Source organism: Castor canadensis, chromosome 13 (assembly GCF_047511655.1).
Source record: "Castor canadensis chromosome 13, mCasCan1.hap1v2, whole genome shotgun sequence".
NCBI classification, from domain to species: Eukaryota; Metazoa; Chordata; class Mammalia; order Rodentia; family Castoridae; genus Castor; species Castor canadensis.
The window spans coordinates 1,653,641-1,670,783 of NC_133398.1; the positions used below are offsets into that span (position 1 = coordinate 1,653,641).

Consider the following 17,143-nt stretch of genomic DNA (forward strand, 5'->3'; position numbering starts at 1 on the left):
GCTGACACAGTCTCCCCTCTCTCTGGGTTCTGGGCGCTGCCCCACATCTGTAACTCATCCCCTATTAAACCTTCCCAAGCCCTAGGAAACAGACACTACTGTTCAGATGGGAGTCTGAGATTTGAGCCTGGCCAGGAGTCAGGGCTGCAGACCACCCTCCACTCTAGCTTTGCTGTCCCCTCAGACCATGGACTCTCCCAGGCACCTAAGGGTCCTGTGAGGCTGGGAGGGTGGCAAGGCTCAGGGACTTTCTGGCTAGGGTATTCTGATCCCCAACCAGGGTGGCAGGACCGTCTCTGTGTGGCTGCCCCCCAGTCCATGCCTACCCGCTCCTTCTCAAGCCTGTTGAGAACTTGTTGCTGCTTCTCCGACAGGGCCTCCTTCACTGCCCTGTGCCCCTTGCTCTCCAGACACCTGGAGGAGATGGAAGGTCACAGCCAATCTTGAGTCTGTGTAGGTGGATATGGAGAGCCACGGACCAGACCAGCACTGCTGACTGAGTCCACCTGGGATACTCTCCCACCTTGCGGACATCAGGAGAATGTAGCTGTGTGTTGGCAGGCTCTGCAGCTAGACCAGCCCCAGCTGTCCTGGACCACTTTTGGGTATCAGGGACAAAGGCAGACCAATGGCAGCACTTTCTACCCTGGAGACCCAGCCGAGGGCGTCTGCACTCCCACCATGGACTCCCATTAAAGCCTGGCACGCCCATGAGCTTCGGGAGAGGATATGAGCTGGAATAACCCTCCACGGTCAACCGCAATATCGGGAGGTCTCAAGTTCATTCTCACTGTCATGGAAATTCCACTTCTGAGAATTCACCTGAAGGAAGTAGTCTCGCAGGATGTTCATTAATAATGGTAAAAAGTTGGACCCAACTACGAGGTCCTCTTAGGGAACAGACAGATAAGGCTGGGCCCCTGGGCGTTGCAACGCATATGGGATGGTGTGAGGTTTCCCGGCATCCCAATGGAACTCAAGTTGCAAACCTTTATGTGCAGTCTAAGTCCCACATTTCAGTGACTGTGCGCACAAGGATGTCTCCCAGAGGTGACGTCATTTTTGTTTTGGGGGTACCCTCCCCTAAATTCCTGCGGTCACCTATTCCTATTTGGGTTAGTATGTTTTATTCTTCCTACCGCCTGCTGGGCCAAGGAAGGGGCGTGACTAGCAGACAGGGCGTGGTCGTGCGGGGGCGGGGCAGAAGAGGGGCGTGACCACCAGGAGGGGGCGTGGCCATGAGGGGTGGGCAACGGAGGGCGTGGGGCAGAGAAGGGGCGTGGCCAGTCGTGCGCATGCGCTCACTCTTGCTGGTGCCCCAGCCAGGTCAGCTCCGTGCGCGCCTTCTCCTCCAGCGCCAACTCGCGCAGGCGCAGTAGCGCGGCGTAGTGCTGCGCACGCAGGTCTTCCTCCCGCAGGTTCTGCTCCAGCATCGCGATGGTAAAGTTCCTTAAGGCTGTAGGTGCTTTGAGCTCGACCCTCTCCCGCCTCGCTGCGCTTTGCTGGGGGCGAGTCAGACCCACCGCGTCACCGCCGAGCACCTAGGCCGCTCTGGGACCGGTTTCTCCCAGTGGGAGCCGCGCCCAGCCCCGGAGAGGAGGCTTCCCCTCTGGGAAGCCCGCCCGGACTGCCCGCCCAGCTCATCCACTTGCCGTTCACGGTTCATCTGCAGAGTGCCCCTCCCGACTGTGAGGTCCCCCAGGGCAGGTGGGGGCCCCACGCCTAGCCCTCATGCAGGCCATGCACGTGGTGCACTTTGTGCTTCAGAGAGTTCCAGAAAGGCAAGCTGGGCAGGGAGGGGGACAATCCTGCCCAAAGCACCCTGTTGCTGGCCGTCATCTGTTACCCAGAATGGGAGGACCCGCTGGGGCATCTGTCACCTGGAAGGGTGAGTGACCCAGTGGTGGGAAGAACGTCCCAACCCAGGGCCAGTGGAGGTCCCTTGGACACTGCCTGTGCCGTGTAACCCCAAAACTGCCCCTCACCCCCACTTTCCCCGTACCTGGTGGGTGGAGCTGTCTGGAAGGCAGAGCCTGGCCAGCTGGGGGGTTGCTGGATTGGGCTGCCCCAGCTCTGAGAGAGAAAGCAGGCCATGGTTGGGTCACCTAGGGGGTCAGCACCTGCGTCCAGGGCCTTTCCTATGGGGGTTGGGAGGACTCACAAAGGTAGGACGTCAGAAGCAGTGTAATGCCCCCACCTGACCCTCAGCATGCACAGCTTCACACCAGATCTCACAAGATCACGCTGGAAGGCATCAGTGGCCTTTTTTCTGATGTGAGGTTCTGGTGTGTGACCCCACAATCATGAGGAAGACTAGACCAAATAACAGAGGAGCTCAGGATGACAGGACAGCTGCCTTGCTCCTACAGAAGGGGAAACTGAGGCCAGAGAGGCAGAGGGACAACACAAACAGATGCCCAGCTCAAGCAGTTATCTGCTGCTGACCTCTGCTGGCCACCTGCTGTGCTGGGTTTCAGGGAGAAAGGTCCCTACTGTTACAAAAAAAAAAAATAATAATAATAATCAAGGGCTTTTGCTTCCCACCAAAAAAGGGTAAAAGGAATTGGGATTTACCATTTCATCTGAAACAATGATTTGCATATTCATAAGTATCTATTTTTGTATGTGTATACGTATTTACACACACATATGAATAGTAATGTGGGTTTGTTTTTTTTTTTAGTAGTACTGGGGTTTGAACTCAGGGCTTTGTGCTTGCAAAGCAGGTGCTCTACTCCTTGAGCCATACTTCCAGTCCTACACACACACATGAAAGAACATTTTTCCAGACACTGGACAGCAAGCAACATAACTGATCACTGATTTAAACTAAAGGAGTAAGGCCTATAGCTATATCTTAATGAGAGTTTCTAAGCTGCAGTACAGGAGATGAAACTGAGGTAAGAGTCTAGCAAACCCCCTACATAGAGAAGATGGAGCCATGTCTGGGAAGAGGACAGGATAGCAGATCAGAGAGGCTCACCAGGAACCCCACTCTATACAGTATCTCCTTTGAGAAGTGACCAATCAATGTATGTCAAGATGTAACCAAATGCTCAAGCATCCAGAAGGGTGCTGTTCCCACCAGGCTGGAAGGCTTCACAATCCACAGGCCTATGCAAAAATAACAATAACAGTAAAGGACTGGGGGAAAGTTCAAGTGGTAGAGTGCCTGCTTAAGCAAGCACGAGGCCATGAGCTCAAGCCCCAGTACCACTGGAAAAAAAAAAAAAAAACCAGTATAGAAGTGCAAAAATATCTGCCATTCAACAAGGTAAAATTCATTATGTCCAGCAGGTAAGCCCAGAAGCAGGAAAACATGATCCATTAGGAGGAGAATAATCAAAACTGACCCAGGTGTGGCACCAGGTTAGGATCAGCAGAGAAGAACACTGAAGTTGTCATAACTGTACTTCATGTTTAAAACGGTAGGTAGAGTCACGGAAGGCATAAAAACAGAAGGTCTGAAGTGGCAAAAACTTGAGATAAAGCATACCTGGTGGGATTAGTAGCAGGTTTGACATTGCATAAGAAAAGAACTCACAGCTTCAAGTGGCCTCAGACCCAAGAGATCTGGCAGGAGAGGAGAGAGGGGGACAGAAAAAGTATCTGAAGAAATGGAAACTGAAAGTTTCCCAAAGTTGAAGAAAGTGATAAACCCACAGATCCAAAAACGTCAACAAGCTCCAGCATAAGAAACATGAAAGAAAGCTACACTACAGTACATCATTATCAAGTTGCTGGAAACTCGTGCCAAAGAGAGATGAAAGAGCAGCCAGAGGAAGCAGGCAGTTACATACAGAAGAGCAAAGGTGTGGGTGACAGCAGATGTCTTGTTGGAACATTATAAGCAAGAAGACGGTAGGGATGGGCTACATATTTTACTTTGTTTTTGTTTGTCGTGATGCTAGGGATGGAACAAGCACTCCACCCCTGACCTACACCCCCAGCCCTGGGTGATGTCTTTAAAGTGCTAGGGGAAAAATGTCCACCCAGAGTCTATGGCCAGCAAAGACTATGTGGGGAATAAAGACAAAATAAGATGTCTTCAGACATACAAAAAAAAAAAAAAATCTTTTAAAAATGGGCTGGAGACATGGCTCAAGTGGTAGAGCACCTGCCTAGCAAGCCACGAAGCCCTGAGTTCAAATCCCAGTACTGTAAAAAAAAAATTTATTAATTGTCGGCAGTACGCATGACTACCAGATGGTAAAAGATGTTGTTCAGGTAGAAGGAAAATGATGCCAGCTAGAAATGTAGATCTCACAGATAAATGGGAGCACCAGAAATGCTGGCAAGGGAACTGTGCACCTTGCTCTGGGCCCCTGTGTTATTTGAAACCTGTAATAAGACAATTGTTTAAACAAAGTAGTAACAATGTATTGTGCAGTTTGCAACATATTCAAAATAAAATACATGGTATTAGCATGAAGTACCATGAGCCTTGTGCCAGTGGTAGAACATAACTTGAAGGTAGCTATATATAACCAGTTCTAAAGCAATCACTAAAGTATCAAGGAGTTACTCATAAAGCCAAGATAGAATGGAATCATTAAAGTTTAACCCAAGAGGAGGCAGAAAAAGTGGGAGAGACAATAAAAGGCAGAAAGAAACAAGCAACAAGATGAAAATCTCAAACCTAACCATGAGGACAATCACATTCCTTGCCTCAATTACAAGGCAGAGATTGGATTTTTTTTTTTTTTTAATCTGGATCCAACTATTTGCTGCCTACAAGAAACACACTTTAAGATGGGCACTGGTGGCTTATGTCTGTAATTACAGTTACCTGAAAGGCTGAGATTGGAAGGATCACAGAGGCCAAACTGGGCAAATATTTTGCTCTGACAAAATAACCAGAGTAAAATGGACTGGAGGTGTAGCTGTGGCTCAAGTGGTAGAACACCTCCTTTGCACATGAAGCCCTGAATTCAAACCTCAGTCCCACCAAAAAAAAAAAGAAAAGAAACACATGTACTTCAAATACAAAGACATAAGTAGATTGAAAGTAAGAAGGTGGGAAAAGAGATGGTCTGTACCTTCAATTAAAAGAAAGCTGGAGTGATTTATGAATATCACAGTAAGCTTTGGGGCCAAGCACATTGGGGATGATGGGGTTGTTCCATAACAACAGGGAGCCCGTTCATCAAGGGAACATCATGATCCTAAATCAGTATGTGCTAATTGAACTAGTAGAGCTGCCAGGAGAACTAGATAAAGCCCTATCTAAGTCATTGTTGGATATTTCACTTCCATCTCAAGTATGGATAGGATCAGGAAACAGAAAACTCAGGGCAGAGTAGATTTGAACAGCACCATCAAACAGCTGGGTCCAGCTGACATTGTGCCCAGCAGTTGTAGGACACAAATTCTTTTCATGAGTACATGGAACACCCTAACTAAAACTCAAGTCTGGTCACAACCAGAATCATGCAAATATGTTTCATGGCCACCAGAAATGGAGAGAGGAGTCAAGCCTCCCAGGAAAGTGAAGGAAGTTGGGCCAAGAGTATTCCACATGGTCAGCTCCCCAGGGCTACACAGTCTTCTTGGAGGCTCTCCCATGCCATCCCTGTACCTGTGTACAGGTCCTTATTTGCCAGAAACATCACATAGGGCACTCACCTACAGAAGCTTCCTTGTCTGCCCCACTTGCAGGTACTTCCTCATGACTCTGGGAGGACCTGGCAGTATCTCTGTCCAGGGGTGGGAATGATCTGCCAGGTGAGAAAACCATCAGAACTAGGGCCATCGTTGTGAGCACCTAATAAATGCACTAAAGGCTGCCCCACCCTGCCTTCCTCTTCCTTAGGAAGGAACAGCTGGCCCCAACCTCAGCTTCACCTGGTTCTGGTTGTCATGATGCTAGGAGAGGGTTTCATTACTTCGGGGCCTCCACAGTTCTGCAGCTGCTCCAGCTTTGACGCTTTTTCTGTTCTGTCCTGGTCTGAGTGTTTCTTCATCAGCTGCTGTGAGGACAGGGAGGCAGTAAAGGGTAAGTGAGGCCAGGCCGGGTCCAAGGGAGAAGCCTGAGGTCAGGCTAGTCTTCAAAATCAGGGGCCTCCTTTCCATCCTCCATTGGGCCAGCAGCTCCTTTCCTGTCTCCTATAAAGGACTGGACACCATAGGGCTGGGGAAGGGTGGCATGCCCAGCAGGCAGAGCAAGGCCAGGTCTGGAGGGGTAGCAGCAGCCCAAGAGGCATGGGGTGGGGCGGCCAGGGGCCAGTGGCACACAGGCATGGAGGACCAAGGATGGAAAGAATAGCTGCGCATCCAGTTGTGGCCGCAGGCCCAGCAGTGTGATGCTGGAGTCCAGAGGAAGAATGAGGGGAACAAGAGAGTGTGAGTAGAGGGGACGGGGAGAAGGTCTGAGCGTAGGAATGCTCACACACAGGACGTTTGCTCACATGCATGTGCACTGTCCCTCTGGGTTCTATCACTCTCCTGGGAATGCCTCCCAAAATGTACTTGAATGTGCATTCCACCATCCCTGGGCCACGAACACAGCGAATCAAGGACCACTTCCCAGGTTCTCACATCCAGCCAGCTCACGGTTGCCAGCGGAGTTAATACTCCACTGGCTGGGGTTATCACCTTCCCTTCGTGGGGAAGATGCTGGGCTCCCCTGAGCAGCCAGAGCTGCCAATCTGATGGGATTCCGCAGTGCTGGCACAGCATGGCTGGGATGAGGCCTCTTGTGAGAGATCACTGGGGGTTTGTGGATTGCACACATCTTGGGTCATGAGCTCTGGGCTCTGACAGAGAACTCACAGCTCAGGTGCTAACAAGCCTGGTAAGGGAGAGGTGGGAGGCTGAGATGGCCACCTGTAACATAGCTCTGGTCCTAGCCATGGGCACCCCATGTCCTGTCTCCATCCTGAGGTTTTGCTTTAAGGTGGGATCCTGAGCAAGCCCATCATGCAGCCTCTGCAGGTGCTGCAGGGCCTACAGCTCACACAGATGGTGTCTGTGCTGTCTCACGGCCCAGCCCTGCCACTCCCTCTGCATTGGGGAGTGGCATCCACTTTAGAAGATCATCAGGCTTGGTGGGGCAGGGGACATGAGAGTGGAGCAACTGCCCACTGACCTCCAGCTTGGGTTTGAAGAGCAGCCTGTCCAGGGCCAGCTGTGTCTCCCAGACCTCCTGTTCTGCCCGCTGCCGCAGAAGGGCTAGGGCCTGCTCCTGCTTCTGCTGGTCCAGCTGCAGAGAGCCCACACCTCGGGGTTGGCAGACAAGCCCCTGTCCCACTCAGAACAGGACTCTTCCTCAAACAGTCACCCAGAGACCCCGTGCCTGGGCAGCGCTCATCCCTCCGGGCAACCCCACTGCTTTCCCTGTCTGGGCTTCCCTGGCCAGGTGCAGAAGGCTTGGTGGGTCAGCCTGCTTGCTCCCCACCTCCATGTGTCCCAGTCATTCACACAGGGCAGGGGACAGTTCTGTGCTCTGGAGACTTTTGCTCAGCCTCAGGGACAAAAGCTGCTTCCAGCTCATCGCCAAATAGAAGAGGCCTAAAAGGGACGTGGTTGCTATCAGCCTGGTGTCCCAAGGGTAAAACATACCTTCAGGGACTTGAGAAAGCTCAATGACTTCAGCTGGAAGTTGGCGAGGTGCTTGCTCTGCAGGTCTCCAGAACGGGGCCCTGCAGGCTCCTGCTGACCTGCAGACCACGGAGGAGGGGCAGCTGAGCAGCCAGGGAGCACACTTGGGCCTCGCTCTCCTTGCTGCAGTTTTAGTGCTTCATGGCAGGTTAATGCAGCCTCTCGACCTGCAAGGAAACCGAGGCACAGAGGCCAGGAGGGCAGGTGCCCCACTCCTGGGGCTGGGCTGAATTGGCCACATGAAAAAGAGCCCCTTCCCCACAGCTGCCGCCACCACTATCACCCCCCTCCCCCCGCATATCAAGGCTCATGCTGCCTGCCCCTGCCATAATTCCTTCCAGGAACAAAGACATGTTTGCGGACATGACAGGAGCCACCAGACAGACCTAGGTCCCCAGTCTCAGGTTTGTGCTGCACTTGCCCCACGAACTGGAACAAATCATTGACCAACCAGAGCCTCGAGACAGTTTCCTTCTTCCATAAGATAGTTAGCAAATGCCTGCGGGTAGCAGCAAGTTATTACCAATGACATCAGCCCAGGTGGGAGTGCATTTTAAACACAGAGGGACCTGTCTGGGGTCCTCCTCGGTTTTTCTGGGATTGTTCCAGTGTAAGGGTCTCCCCCTCCGGTTATGAAGTCCCCAAGGGCAGTGGAGGACTTCTCTTTCTTTCTGGTGATACTCCAGGGGCCTGGTTCTGATAGTGTGCTGTTGGCACTCTCTGTCCTATGGAGGTTTCCACCGGGAGAAGGTCCAGGGCAGGAGGGGCTCTCAGTGTCTCTTTCCTCACTTGCCCTCAGCCTAGGTCCTGCTGAGGCCTAGCAGAGGAGGATCTGGAAGATGGTCAGCTCAGTCCTGGGCTCCGACCTTTGGTCTGTTTGACAGGACCCTCCTGACGGCCCCTAGGTATCCTTATTCACTGATGGCCAGAATGCAGAGAGGGCCCAAGGCCAAAATCCCTGCTCTGCCTGCCCAGAGAACACTGTCTTCCCAAGCAGCCCACATTCCTTCCTGGGCAGTGCAGCTCAGAGGTTCAGCTGAAGAGCTGTGAGCAGCAGCCACGCTGGCTCCAGGGCATTTCTGCAGTGGCAGAGAGATGGGGTAGGTGGGGCGCTGAACACAGGACACACTCAGCATAGAGGGCTCCTCGGGGCCCCGTCTAACTGCCACAACAGGAAGTTGCTATGAAACTTTTCTGTAACCTTTCTGAGCTACAATTCCTTAGTGAAGAAAATCTTCCACGACTTTTGTTTATGGCTTTCAAGGGATGCTGAAGCCAGAGAAGGTGACCACGTCCCCACTCACTTTCCAGAGTTCTAGAGGCCTGAGGCCCTGAAGACCTCCCAGCATGAGGGTCCTCTCTGGCCCCGTCAGCACCAACAGGTCACCAGGGAACCACAAGTTGCATGTCCTTGAGCTCTGAGCTGAGATAGCCTCCAGAGACTGCTGGAGTCATTCCAACCAGCAGAGGAAGACCCTGGCCTCTATCCCCAGCTCCTCTCATTAGACAACCAGTGAGGGGCCCTAAGATTTCAGCACCTCCTGCCACCCCAAGCTGAAGCCACAGTGGTCATGGCCACTGCTGTTGCTGCTAAGACTGATGGTGGCTAGGTGTGTGCTCAGTTACAGAATGGGGTCCCGGATCACAGCTTCCCCTGGATGCCTTGCCTCTGGGAGGGGGACCTGCTACACCTGAGTACTGAGCTCCGTGTCCAGCAAGGCAGTGCAGTCACCCTGCTGTTTACCGTTAAACTTGGGGGACAGAATTCCCTGGAGTCACACTAGCCTCAGCTCAGTGGCCTGACAGCCACAGTCCGTGAGCAGGGTGGTCTAGGTGTTGAAGTCTAGTTCCACTCAGTAGTGCTGCCCCCACGAATGAAAGCTGGAGCCAGGGGACTCCTGTTGCTGTCCCCATGGGCTGCCGGCACCTTTGGCCCAAAAGATGGTGATTGAGATTGAGGTAAAACTGAGGGCTGTCCCCTTGTGAGGAGAGGGCCAGGGCCTGATTGACCCTACAGCATTAGAAGATCTGGCCAAGAGGTGGCCACCCTGCTGCAGTAAGGAATGGCCCTTGACCCTCACAGAGCAGCCAGTGCCCCGCTCAGCCAGTCTTAGGGAGAGAGCATGCAAACCCAGTGAGGGGCAGACAGAGGCCTGGGCACCGGGGCAACTCACTGCCCGTCTCTGGGCACACATTTTCAGGAGAGCAGGGCATGTACCTCTCAGAGAGAGGTGATCAGGCCATGAGGGCTTGCCACCATGTGTGGAACAATATCACAGGAGAGGTCTCAAAGAGTAAAGGGTTCAGCTCCCTCCCCTTTTCTTCCTCCTTCTGCCATATGTCTTGGCAGTCCCCTTGCTCTTGAACTCCAGCCTCCAGACCTGTGAGCCAGTAAGTGTTTGTTCTGTATAAATTAACCAGTCTCAGGTTTTGTTACAGCAGCCAAACAGACCAAGACAGGCTGGAAACCTGCTGGGGCCTTCCCTGGCGGTGCATCCTCCAGGAGTACTCTTTCTGTCCCTCCTGGCTCAGGAGCCCATGCCCTGTAGATTCCCACCTGCTCATTTTCCTGCTTGTACCCCCCAAAACATAGGCACCGCCAGGATAGGGGCATGGACTCTAGTCAGTGTCAGACATGCAGTGATGTGCACTGTTTGTAGGAAGAATAATAAACCCACAGTCTGCTAAGGCTTTTTTCACCCCTGCAGCCTGGGTGGGTCAGCAGCACTGGCCAGAAGCCCCCCAGCTGCCCCACTCTAGGCTGGAGGGTCTCCAGAAGTCAGAGGCAAGAGGCCCTCACCTGCACACCAATCCATACCCCCACACACACATGAGGTGTGCGCCGGATAGGCCCACTTCTACACACACACACACACACACACACACACACACCCTTCTGCCAGTCCACAACTACCAGGTATATCCAGGACTCTGAGCCCAGGTCTGAGGATCACTGCCCCACCCCCCCGCCAAAACCCTGAAGAGGAAGCTTGGGGCTCTGCTAACTTCTCCAAGCCCTTCTCAGGCCCCCACACTATACAGGCCTCACTGCCTACTCTGTAAGGATGGTGAAGTGTTTCTAGGGCTATTCTGTCTGGGGCAGGGCTAGGGTCAATATTCACTCCTACTGTGCTCGTCTGCCAGATATCATCATGGTTTTGTTTGTTTGTTTTTTTGTTTTTGTTTTTGAGACAGGATCTTGATGTGTAGGCCAGGCTAGCCTTGAATCATGTTTTACTACTGTATTCAAAACTTGTTCTTTCAAAGAAAATCAATAGACAGCAGTGAAATAGCATATGGGGTCCCAGGCCTTCTCAGAACCTGCACTTGGGTCCCCACCACTGTACTGCTGCCTGGTCCCTTGCTGCCCTCCTGAGCCCATGCTGGACAGGAGGGTTCCCACCTGCAGACCACAAACCACTGCCAGCACATAGACTAAACATGGAGTGGGATCCCCAGGGCCTCAGTGGTTTCTGTGGGCAGCAAGTGGGGGTGCCCCATGCCCCCTCCGGGTAGCAGCTCTTCAGCCCTGAGCATTTCTTTGGCTGTACCCCAGAAATGAGAAAACTTAAGTAGTCAAAGAAAAGGCTGATGGATGCGAGGATGGTAACCTGAGCTGCACTCAGAACCATGGCTGTTCAAGAAACAAGTGAGGAGCCGAGTCAGAACAGGTGCACAGAAGCAGGGCGGGCAGCAGGGGCCAAAAGCCTCCAAAACACTTTAATACGATGTGTGGATGCTGTCCACATAGAAAAGGATCTCTACCCTGAAGGGCCAAGCTCGTGCTAGGCAGTGGAGAGGGTCCCCAGCGGACGCCCCTGGCCACCCGACCAGCCAGCCCAGAGCCTGTCTGCAGTCTCGCCCTTACCGCAGCTCTGGGTGGTCCAGGGCATTATCAAGTCTGCCACTCTGGATGACGGCTCCTCTTCCAGCCGAAGGGAGGTACAGGTGGGGTTTGCTGTGGCTGGCGTCCCGCAGGAGCTGGAAAACAAGAAGCACGTGGTGAGTGAGCAAGGCTGGGCTGTGGAGGAGATGAGGAGAGGCAGGATCTGTGGGGCAGCACCCTCATTCAGCAGGAATCTAGGCTCCTGTGGCCCTCAGCAGCTCTCAGACCCAGGCAGTGTGACCAGGGTTCTGCATGAGACAGGGCCGTGACCCAGTGAGCAGCAGTGAACAGGTAGCACCCATGTAGGTGAGGTCACCAGTCTTTATCTGTGATGCACAGCCCAGGTACTGCTACCACAGGGCTCTACCAACACCCAGCCAGACCTCTAGGTCAGCTCTTGTCACCACTGGGCTCTGGGGCCCAGGTCAGAACCCTATTTGCCAGCATGGCCAACCTGGTCACCTCTGCCAACTGCTAGGGGGACTACCCACCAGCCTAGGATGGAATAAGAGCTATGCATCAGCTCTGACCCACCTCTTACCCATTCTTGTGGCTGGCGCAGCTGCCCTGCCCTACAGAGGGCCTGAGAGGGCAGGCCTGACCTGTATGGGGACTACTCCAGCCATAACCAAGGACCAAGGCCCAGCTGTACTTGGACAACTGCCCTCCCTCAGGCTGACCAGCACTGTCTGCTATCAGGGTGAGGAGACAGGTGGGCAGTAGGCCTTTGCCCAGGCAATAGCGGCCAAGGTGGGTGGAGTGCCGCTAAGCACTGGCAGCAGCTGCTGGGATTAGAGGATTTGAGAGCACGGAAAGAGTGTAAATGGGGCGTGCGCTGAGCATGTGGGGGCGGTGACCACAGCTCTGTTTTCTCCTAGGGCACCATCTGTCCCTGGACACAGCGACCTGGGATCTTCCTGAGTCACTGGTGATCCGCCCACACTTGTGTCCAGCACTGGGGATGGTGGGGGATGGGAACCATGGGTATCTGTCTCTTGTACCAGCTGCAAGTTGGGGGCTGTGTGGGGCCTGGGATACGGTGACCTACTGCCCAGGGCTCTCAGGGTTTTCCAGGACAGATGGACATGTTTTGAGGCCGTAAGGGGCTGCATGGCACTAAGGGAGCACAGGCATGGAAGAAGTTTCCAGAAAGCAGCGGCAGCCCTGGGTGTGAGTTGAGAATGCTGAGATGGTTGGGGCCAAGCCTAGTGAACAGATGCCTGGCACCCTTAGCGTCCTTTCACCTCAAGATGCTGGCGATGGGATGGGTCCTCACCTGCCACTGAGTGCCAGGTCCCTGTGGGGCAGAGGAAAGGGTCACACCCGCACCCAGAAACTACCCCGAGAGGCAGCGGGAACCAGGCCCTGGATGTGGCGCATCTGAGGGACATGGAGGGAAGCCCACAAGCCAGGAGAAGGAAGCACTGAACTTGGTCCTCAGGGGCGAGGTGCCAGGACTCCCAGCCACACACACATGGACACTTGGCCCCAGTCCCAGCCCCACCAAGTGGGGAAAGGGAGTACTTCGGAAGAGACAGGTGGGGCTCCGGAGGGCCTAGCAAGTCCCTGCCCCATCCCTAATCCCTGCTCTCCCAGAGCCCCTGTCCTTCTGTGGTACAGCTTCTGAATTACTCCTGCTTCTTCCTGTCTCTCTTCCACTGCTGGGCTTGGGAGGGAGGTGTAGTGCCCAGTGGCTGCCTTGGGTTGGGTCATTCAGGGTGGAAACACTGGGGAGAAGGCCTAGGGGAGCCCAGGCTGCTCCCTCTGCCCTTTGCCCCCTGTGATTCTGAGCCAAGAACACTGGGAACTTCTGGGTCTGGTTCTGGGCCCCTGGGGACAGACCTAGCCTGTCCACCTTGGCACTTGGAGCACTGAAATTAACTTCTTCAAAAATCCGCACACAGGATTCCCTCACTAGGGAGTAGGTCACATTTGCAGAGGGAGCGCCTGGCGTGATGCTGCTCCCTACTGGCCACAGTAAGTCAGTCAGGACACAACTCCCAGGACCAACACAACACCAAACCCACGACTCCCTGAGATTGCGGGTGTCAAGAGAGGAGAGGTGAGTTTCTTAGAGGGTGGCAGGGGAGGTATTGGGAGAGAAATGTCCCAACAGGAGGGTGAAGGGGGAGGAAGAAGACGACTCAACATCTCCCTCCTCTGCAGGTGGGATGCTCTCAGCACCCCACTTCCCTGGGAGCCTCTGAGGCTAGGGGTGTGACTGTTCAAGGTCAGCTGACAGAGCTGGGATTTGAACCTACCTCCCCTGTCCTCGGAAAGCCCCAAGGGGCTCTGTGCCCCAGGCCTGGGGATACCTCAGAATCTAGCAGCAACTACCCTTGACTCCACATGACAGCTGCCTCTCTAGTGACCTGACCTGAAGCCCCAGTCCTTACTGCACTGAGCACTTGGCTTGGCTCCCACACCTCAGCCTTGCAGACGCTCGTGTGAGCGGTCTGCCTCTTAAGCCCACTAAGTTGCCAAGCTGAAGACAGACCAGGTGAGGCCTGTGCTATGGTGACCCCTATTCTTAGAGACTGAACTGATGTTGGGGTGTTCCTGGAGGACTCTGTCAAGCACAGACATGGATCAAGCCAAGACCACCCCCAAGGGTTCCATAAGGAACCCCTACCCTCAACTCTGTGTCTCTCTGGGCACAGCTCTGAGATTTTAAACCCCAGGTTCCTGGAATGCCTGGGGAAAAGCTGCTTAGACTGGGATGGGGTCTCCTCTCCAGGTGCCTCAGGTCAAGGACAATGAGGAGAGGGGCCTAGGGCAGCAAGCAGTGCAGGGAGCCATTGGAAGGAGGCGTGAAAGGGACTGGGGACCAGCAGGGCTGCTGGCTCAAGAAGGCCCTACACAGCAACCTTGGTCCGAGCAAGAGAGGGGCTTGGGCAGGCCACAGGGATAAGGAATGTTTTTGAGATGGCACAGCTGCTCTTCCTAAGAGCAGAAGGGGGGCTGGGGTAAGATGGGCCTGGGGAGCTGGGCTCTAGTGGCTCACAACTGTAATCCCAGCTACTCAGGAGGCAGAGATCAGGAGGATCACAGTTTGAAGCCAGCCCAGGCAAACAGTTTGCAAGACCCTATCTCAAGAAAACCCATTACAAAAAATGGACTGGTAGAGTGGCTCAAGGTATAGGCTCTGAGTTCAGGCCCCCGTACTGAGAAAAAAAAAATGCGCCTGGGGACACAGAGCAGGTACAGCAACCCTGCAAAAGGAACTTCCAATTCCCCCTGTGTGAACTGAAGCCAAAGAAGGCCATACCTGCAGACAGAACTGGAAGAAGGTGAGGTGAGATTTAGGTGGTTCTGGGAACTTAGATGTTTGACATGGGACCTGTACAGGATCTCTGAGTCAGATCCCTGGAGACAGGCAGTCTGCCAACAACAAATAAGAAAGAGCCATCATGGGAGATGATGGTGTCTTCAGGGGGTGGTCTTTCCTGGAGGTGCCTCACTGCCCAGTGGGAGGCTTGAGTCAAGGGCCCACTGCAAGCTGCCCAGCCACAGAAATGTGTGAAAGCCACTGTGTGACAAAGGCATCTCCTGCCCTGGTCAGCCTTAGAACCAGCATGACCAGGTCCAGGTCCTAGGAGCTGCGTCACTCCCCACCCAGTCTGCACTCAGAACCTGGCCTTGACCTCTGGACCAGTGTGGGAAGTTAATGGGGCACAGAGACAGCCCTGATCCCATGGCCGCAGCACAGCACGTATACTGCACTCACCTTGCACAGGAGCAGAGGGCCTGGTAGGAAGACGAGCATCTATGTAGCCTCTTCTCCAGCTCCCAGTCTCCCTCCTCCATGACACCTTTGGAAAGGCCACCATGATTTCATGATAAGTTGAGAAGGCAAGAAACTGCAGGGCATGAGGGGTGACCCAAGACACTGGCAGGAGTGTCTTAACACAGCACTGCAGAGCCATGGGGGCCTCACCTGGCCTTCTTGCCCCATGTGGGAGGCAGGACAGAGAGGTGGTAGGTGCAAGGGCTGCAGGAGTGGCCTCACCCCTTCTTTGGCATAGATAAGACAGTTATGGCATGTGTCACATACTGTGCCAGATAGGTCAGTTACTGTCACCCCCATGTCCCCTGGACAACTCCAGGCTATTGTCTCCTATCCCGCTTTCCAGAGAGGAAACCAAGGGGCAGGTGGAGAGGGGGGCCCCCTTGCTCCCAGCCCACAGACCACCCAGGCCACCCGATAGTCATCGTGCCCAGAGCCCCAGCCCCACCTTGGGACTGATTTTCGAGGTGGGCCCTCGGGCTCAGGCTCTGCAGATCCCACCCTGGGCTCCACAACAGCATCTCACCATCCAGGAGGTAGGTGGCGGGGAAAAGCGGCCTGGCCTGCATGTCCACCCAGTCCTGGGGTACCCCTCTGTCCCTGTTGGACACCAAGGCCCCAGGGCAGGTGGGAACAGTGAGTGTGGAGGCAGCAGCAAGCGTGGAGACAGCAGGCCCCTTGGTGCTGAGGCCCAAGGTTGGCAAGTCTGAGGTCAGGACTCCAGCAGTGTCCAGTGACTCCGACCTGTGCAGCTTGGCTGTTAGGATGTCGATGCGTTCCTTGAGGACACCAGCCATGGTCTCCAGGGCCTGCAGCCGAGCCTGCTTGTACTGGAAGTGCAGGTGGCCCAATGGGCCCAGACACTCAGCCTCCATGACACCTGGACACCTGGGGGTTCAGGTAGATGCACAGCCCCCGGGGCAGGTCCTGGAGCTTCAGGGGACCCAGGGAGAAAGCAGCAGACAGCAACAGAGGGGAACCACTCACACTGTTCCGGGGGCCTCGGGTGTCCAGGCCCTCAGCATGGTTCCAGGCTTGGTTCAAACACAGACAGAAGCTGTGGAAAGAGAAGAGTATACAAATGCTCAGCCAGGCCCCTCTGGGCACTGTGTGCAAAACACATGTGTGATAAACGCATGTGTGAAGCAGGGAGGAGCAATGAGGGGACATTAGTGACAGAGCCAGTATCTGTTCACAGTGGACCAGGGAGAGGGCTGAGGCATCCACTCCTCCAACCACATGTGGCTGTTATATAGACGGAGGACCAAGTGTGGTGACTTGAGCCTGCACACTGCTGGCAGGAGTGACAGGTGGTGCGGCAGCTGGGGGAAGTAGTCTGATGGTTCCTCAAACATTAAACATCGAATTGCCGTATGACAGCCAGTCTACTTCTAGGTAAAAGTATGGAAAGCAAGGCATGAACATAGATCTTCACAAGAGCCAGAGGTGGAAACAACCGGATGCCCATCCCATCTGGGGGTTGAACACTCAAGGAGGCATGGGAACTGGGCACCAAGGAGCTCAGCCCAAAGCCCCGTCCAACACTGGCTGCCAAAGACACTCTCGGGGAGCCCCAGGCAAGCCCAGGGCAGCACCCTTCCTGGTGGGAGCCTCCTGGGGACAGCCCCACCCCAGCTGTGTGCCAGCTCCCCCACCACCTGGACTGGTCACGAGCTCTTCGGCAGACAGCCATAATGAGGTCAGGTTAAGGAGTGACTGGCACTGCTGAGGCCCACTGTGATGTCTGTGGAGCCCTTCCCAGACAAGAGCCAGTGGGACAGGCACACCTTCCACAGATCAAGGGAGAGGGCCATCAGTCACCCCATGTGCTGCAGGATGCTGCTGGGAGAGGAACTGCCCTGGCTTGATTA

At 54.4% G+C, this 17,143-nt stretch overlaps 1 protein-coding gene across 1 annotated transcript in view; it reads right to left on the reverse strand.

Annotated features, from left to right (window-relative positions):
* Window positions 1-17,143, reverse strand: part of Ccdc187 (coiled-coil domain containing 187) — a 42,285-nt gene that overhangs the window by 11,841 nt on the left and 13,301 nt on the right. The window contains 12 exon segments of the mRNA XM_074052660.1: window positions 327-414; window positions 1,306-1,502; window positions 2,003-2,073; window positions 5,626-5,717; window positions 5,845-5,969; window positions 7,088-7,201; window positions 7,561-7,658; window positions 11,468-11,580; window positions 12,762-12,782; window positions 15,213-15,297; window positions 15,628-16,144; window positions 16,146-16,329. Coding sequence (XP_073908761.1) covers window positions 327-414; window positions 1,306-1,502; window positions 2,003-2,073; window positions 5,626-5,717; window positions 5,845-5,969; window positions 7,088-7,201; window positions 7,561-7,658; window positions 11,468-11,580; window positions 12,762-12,782; window positions 15,213-15,297; window positions 15,628-16,144; window positions 16,146-16,329 — 1,705 coding nt within the window.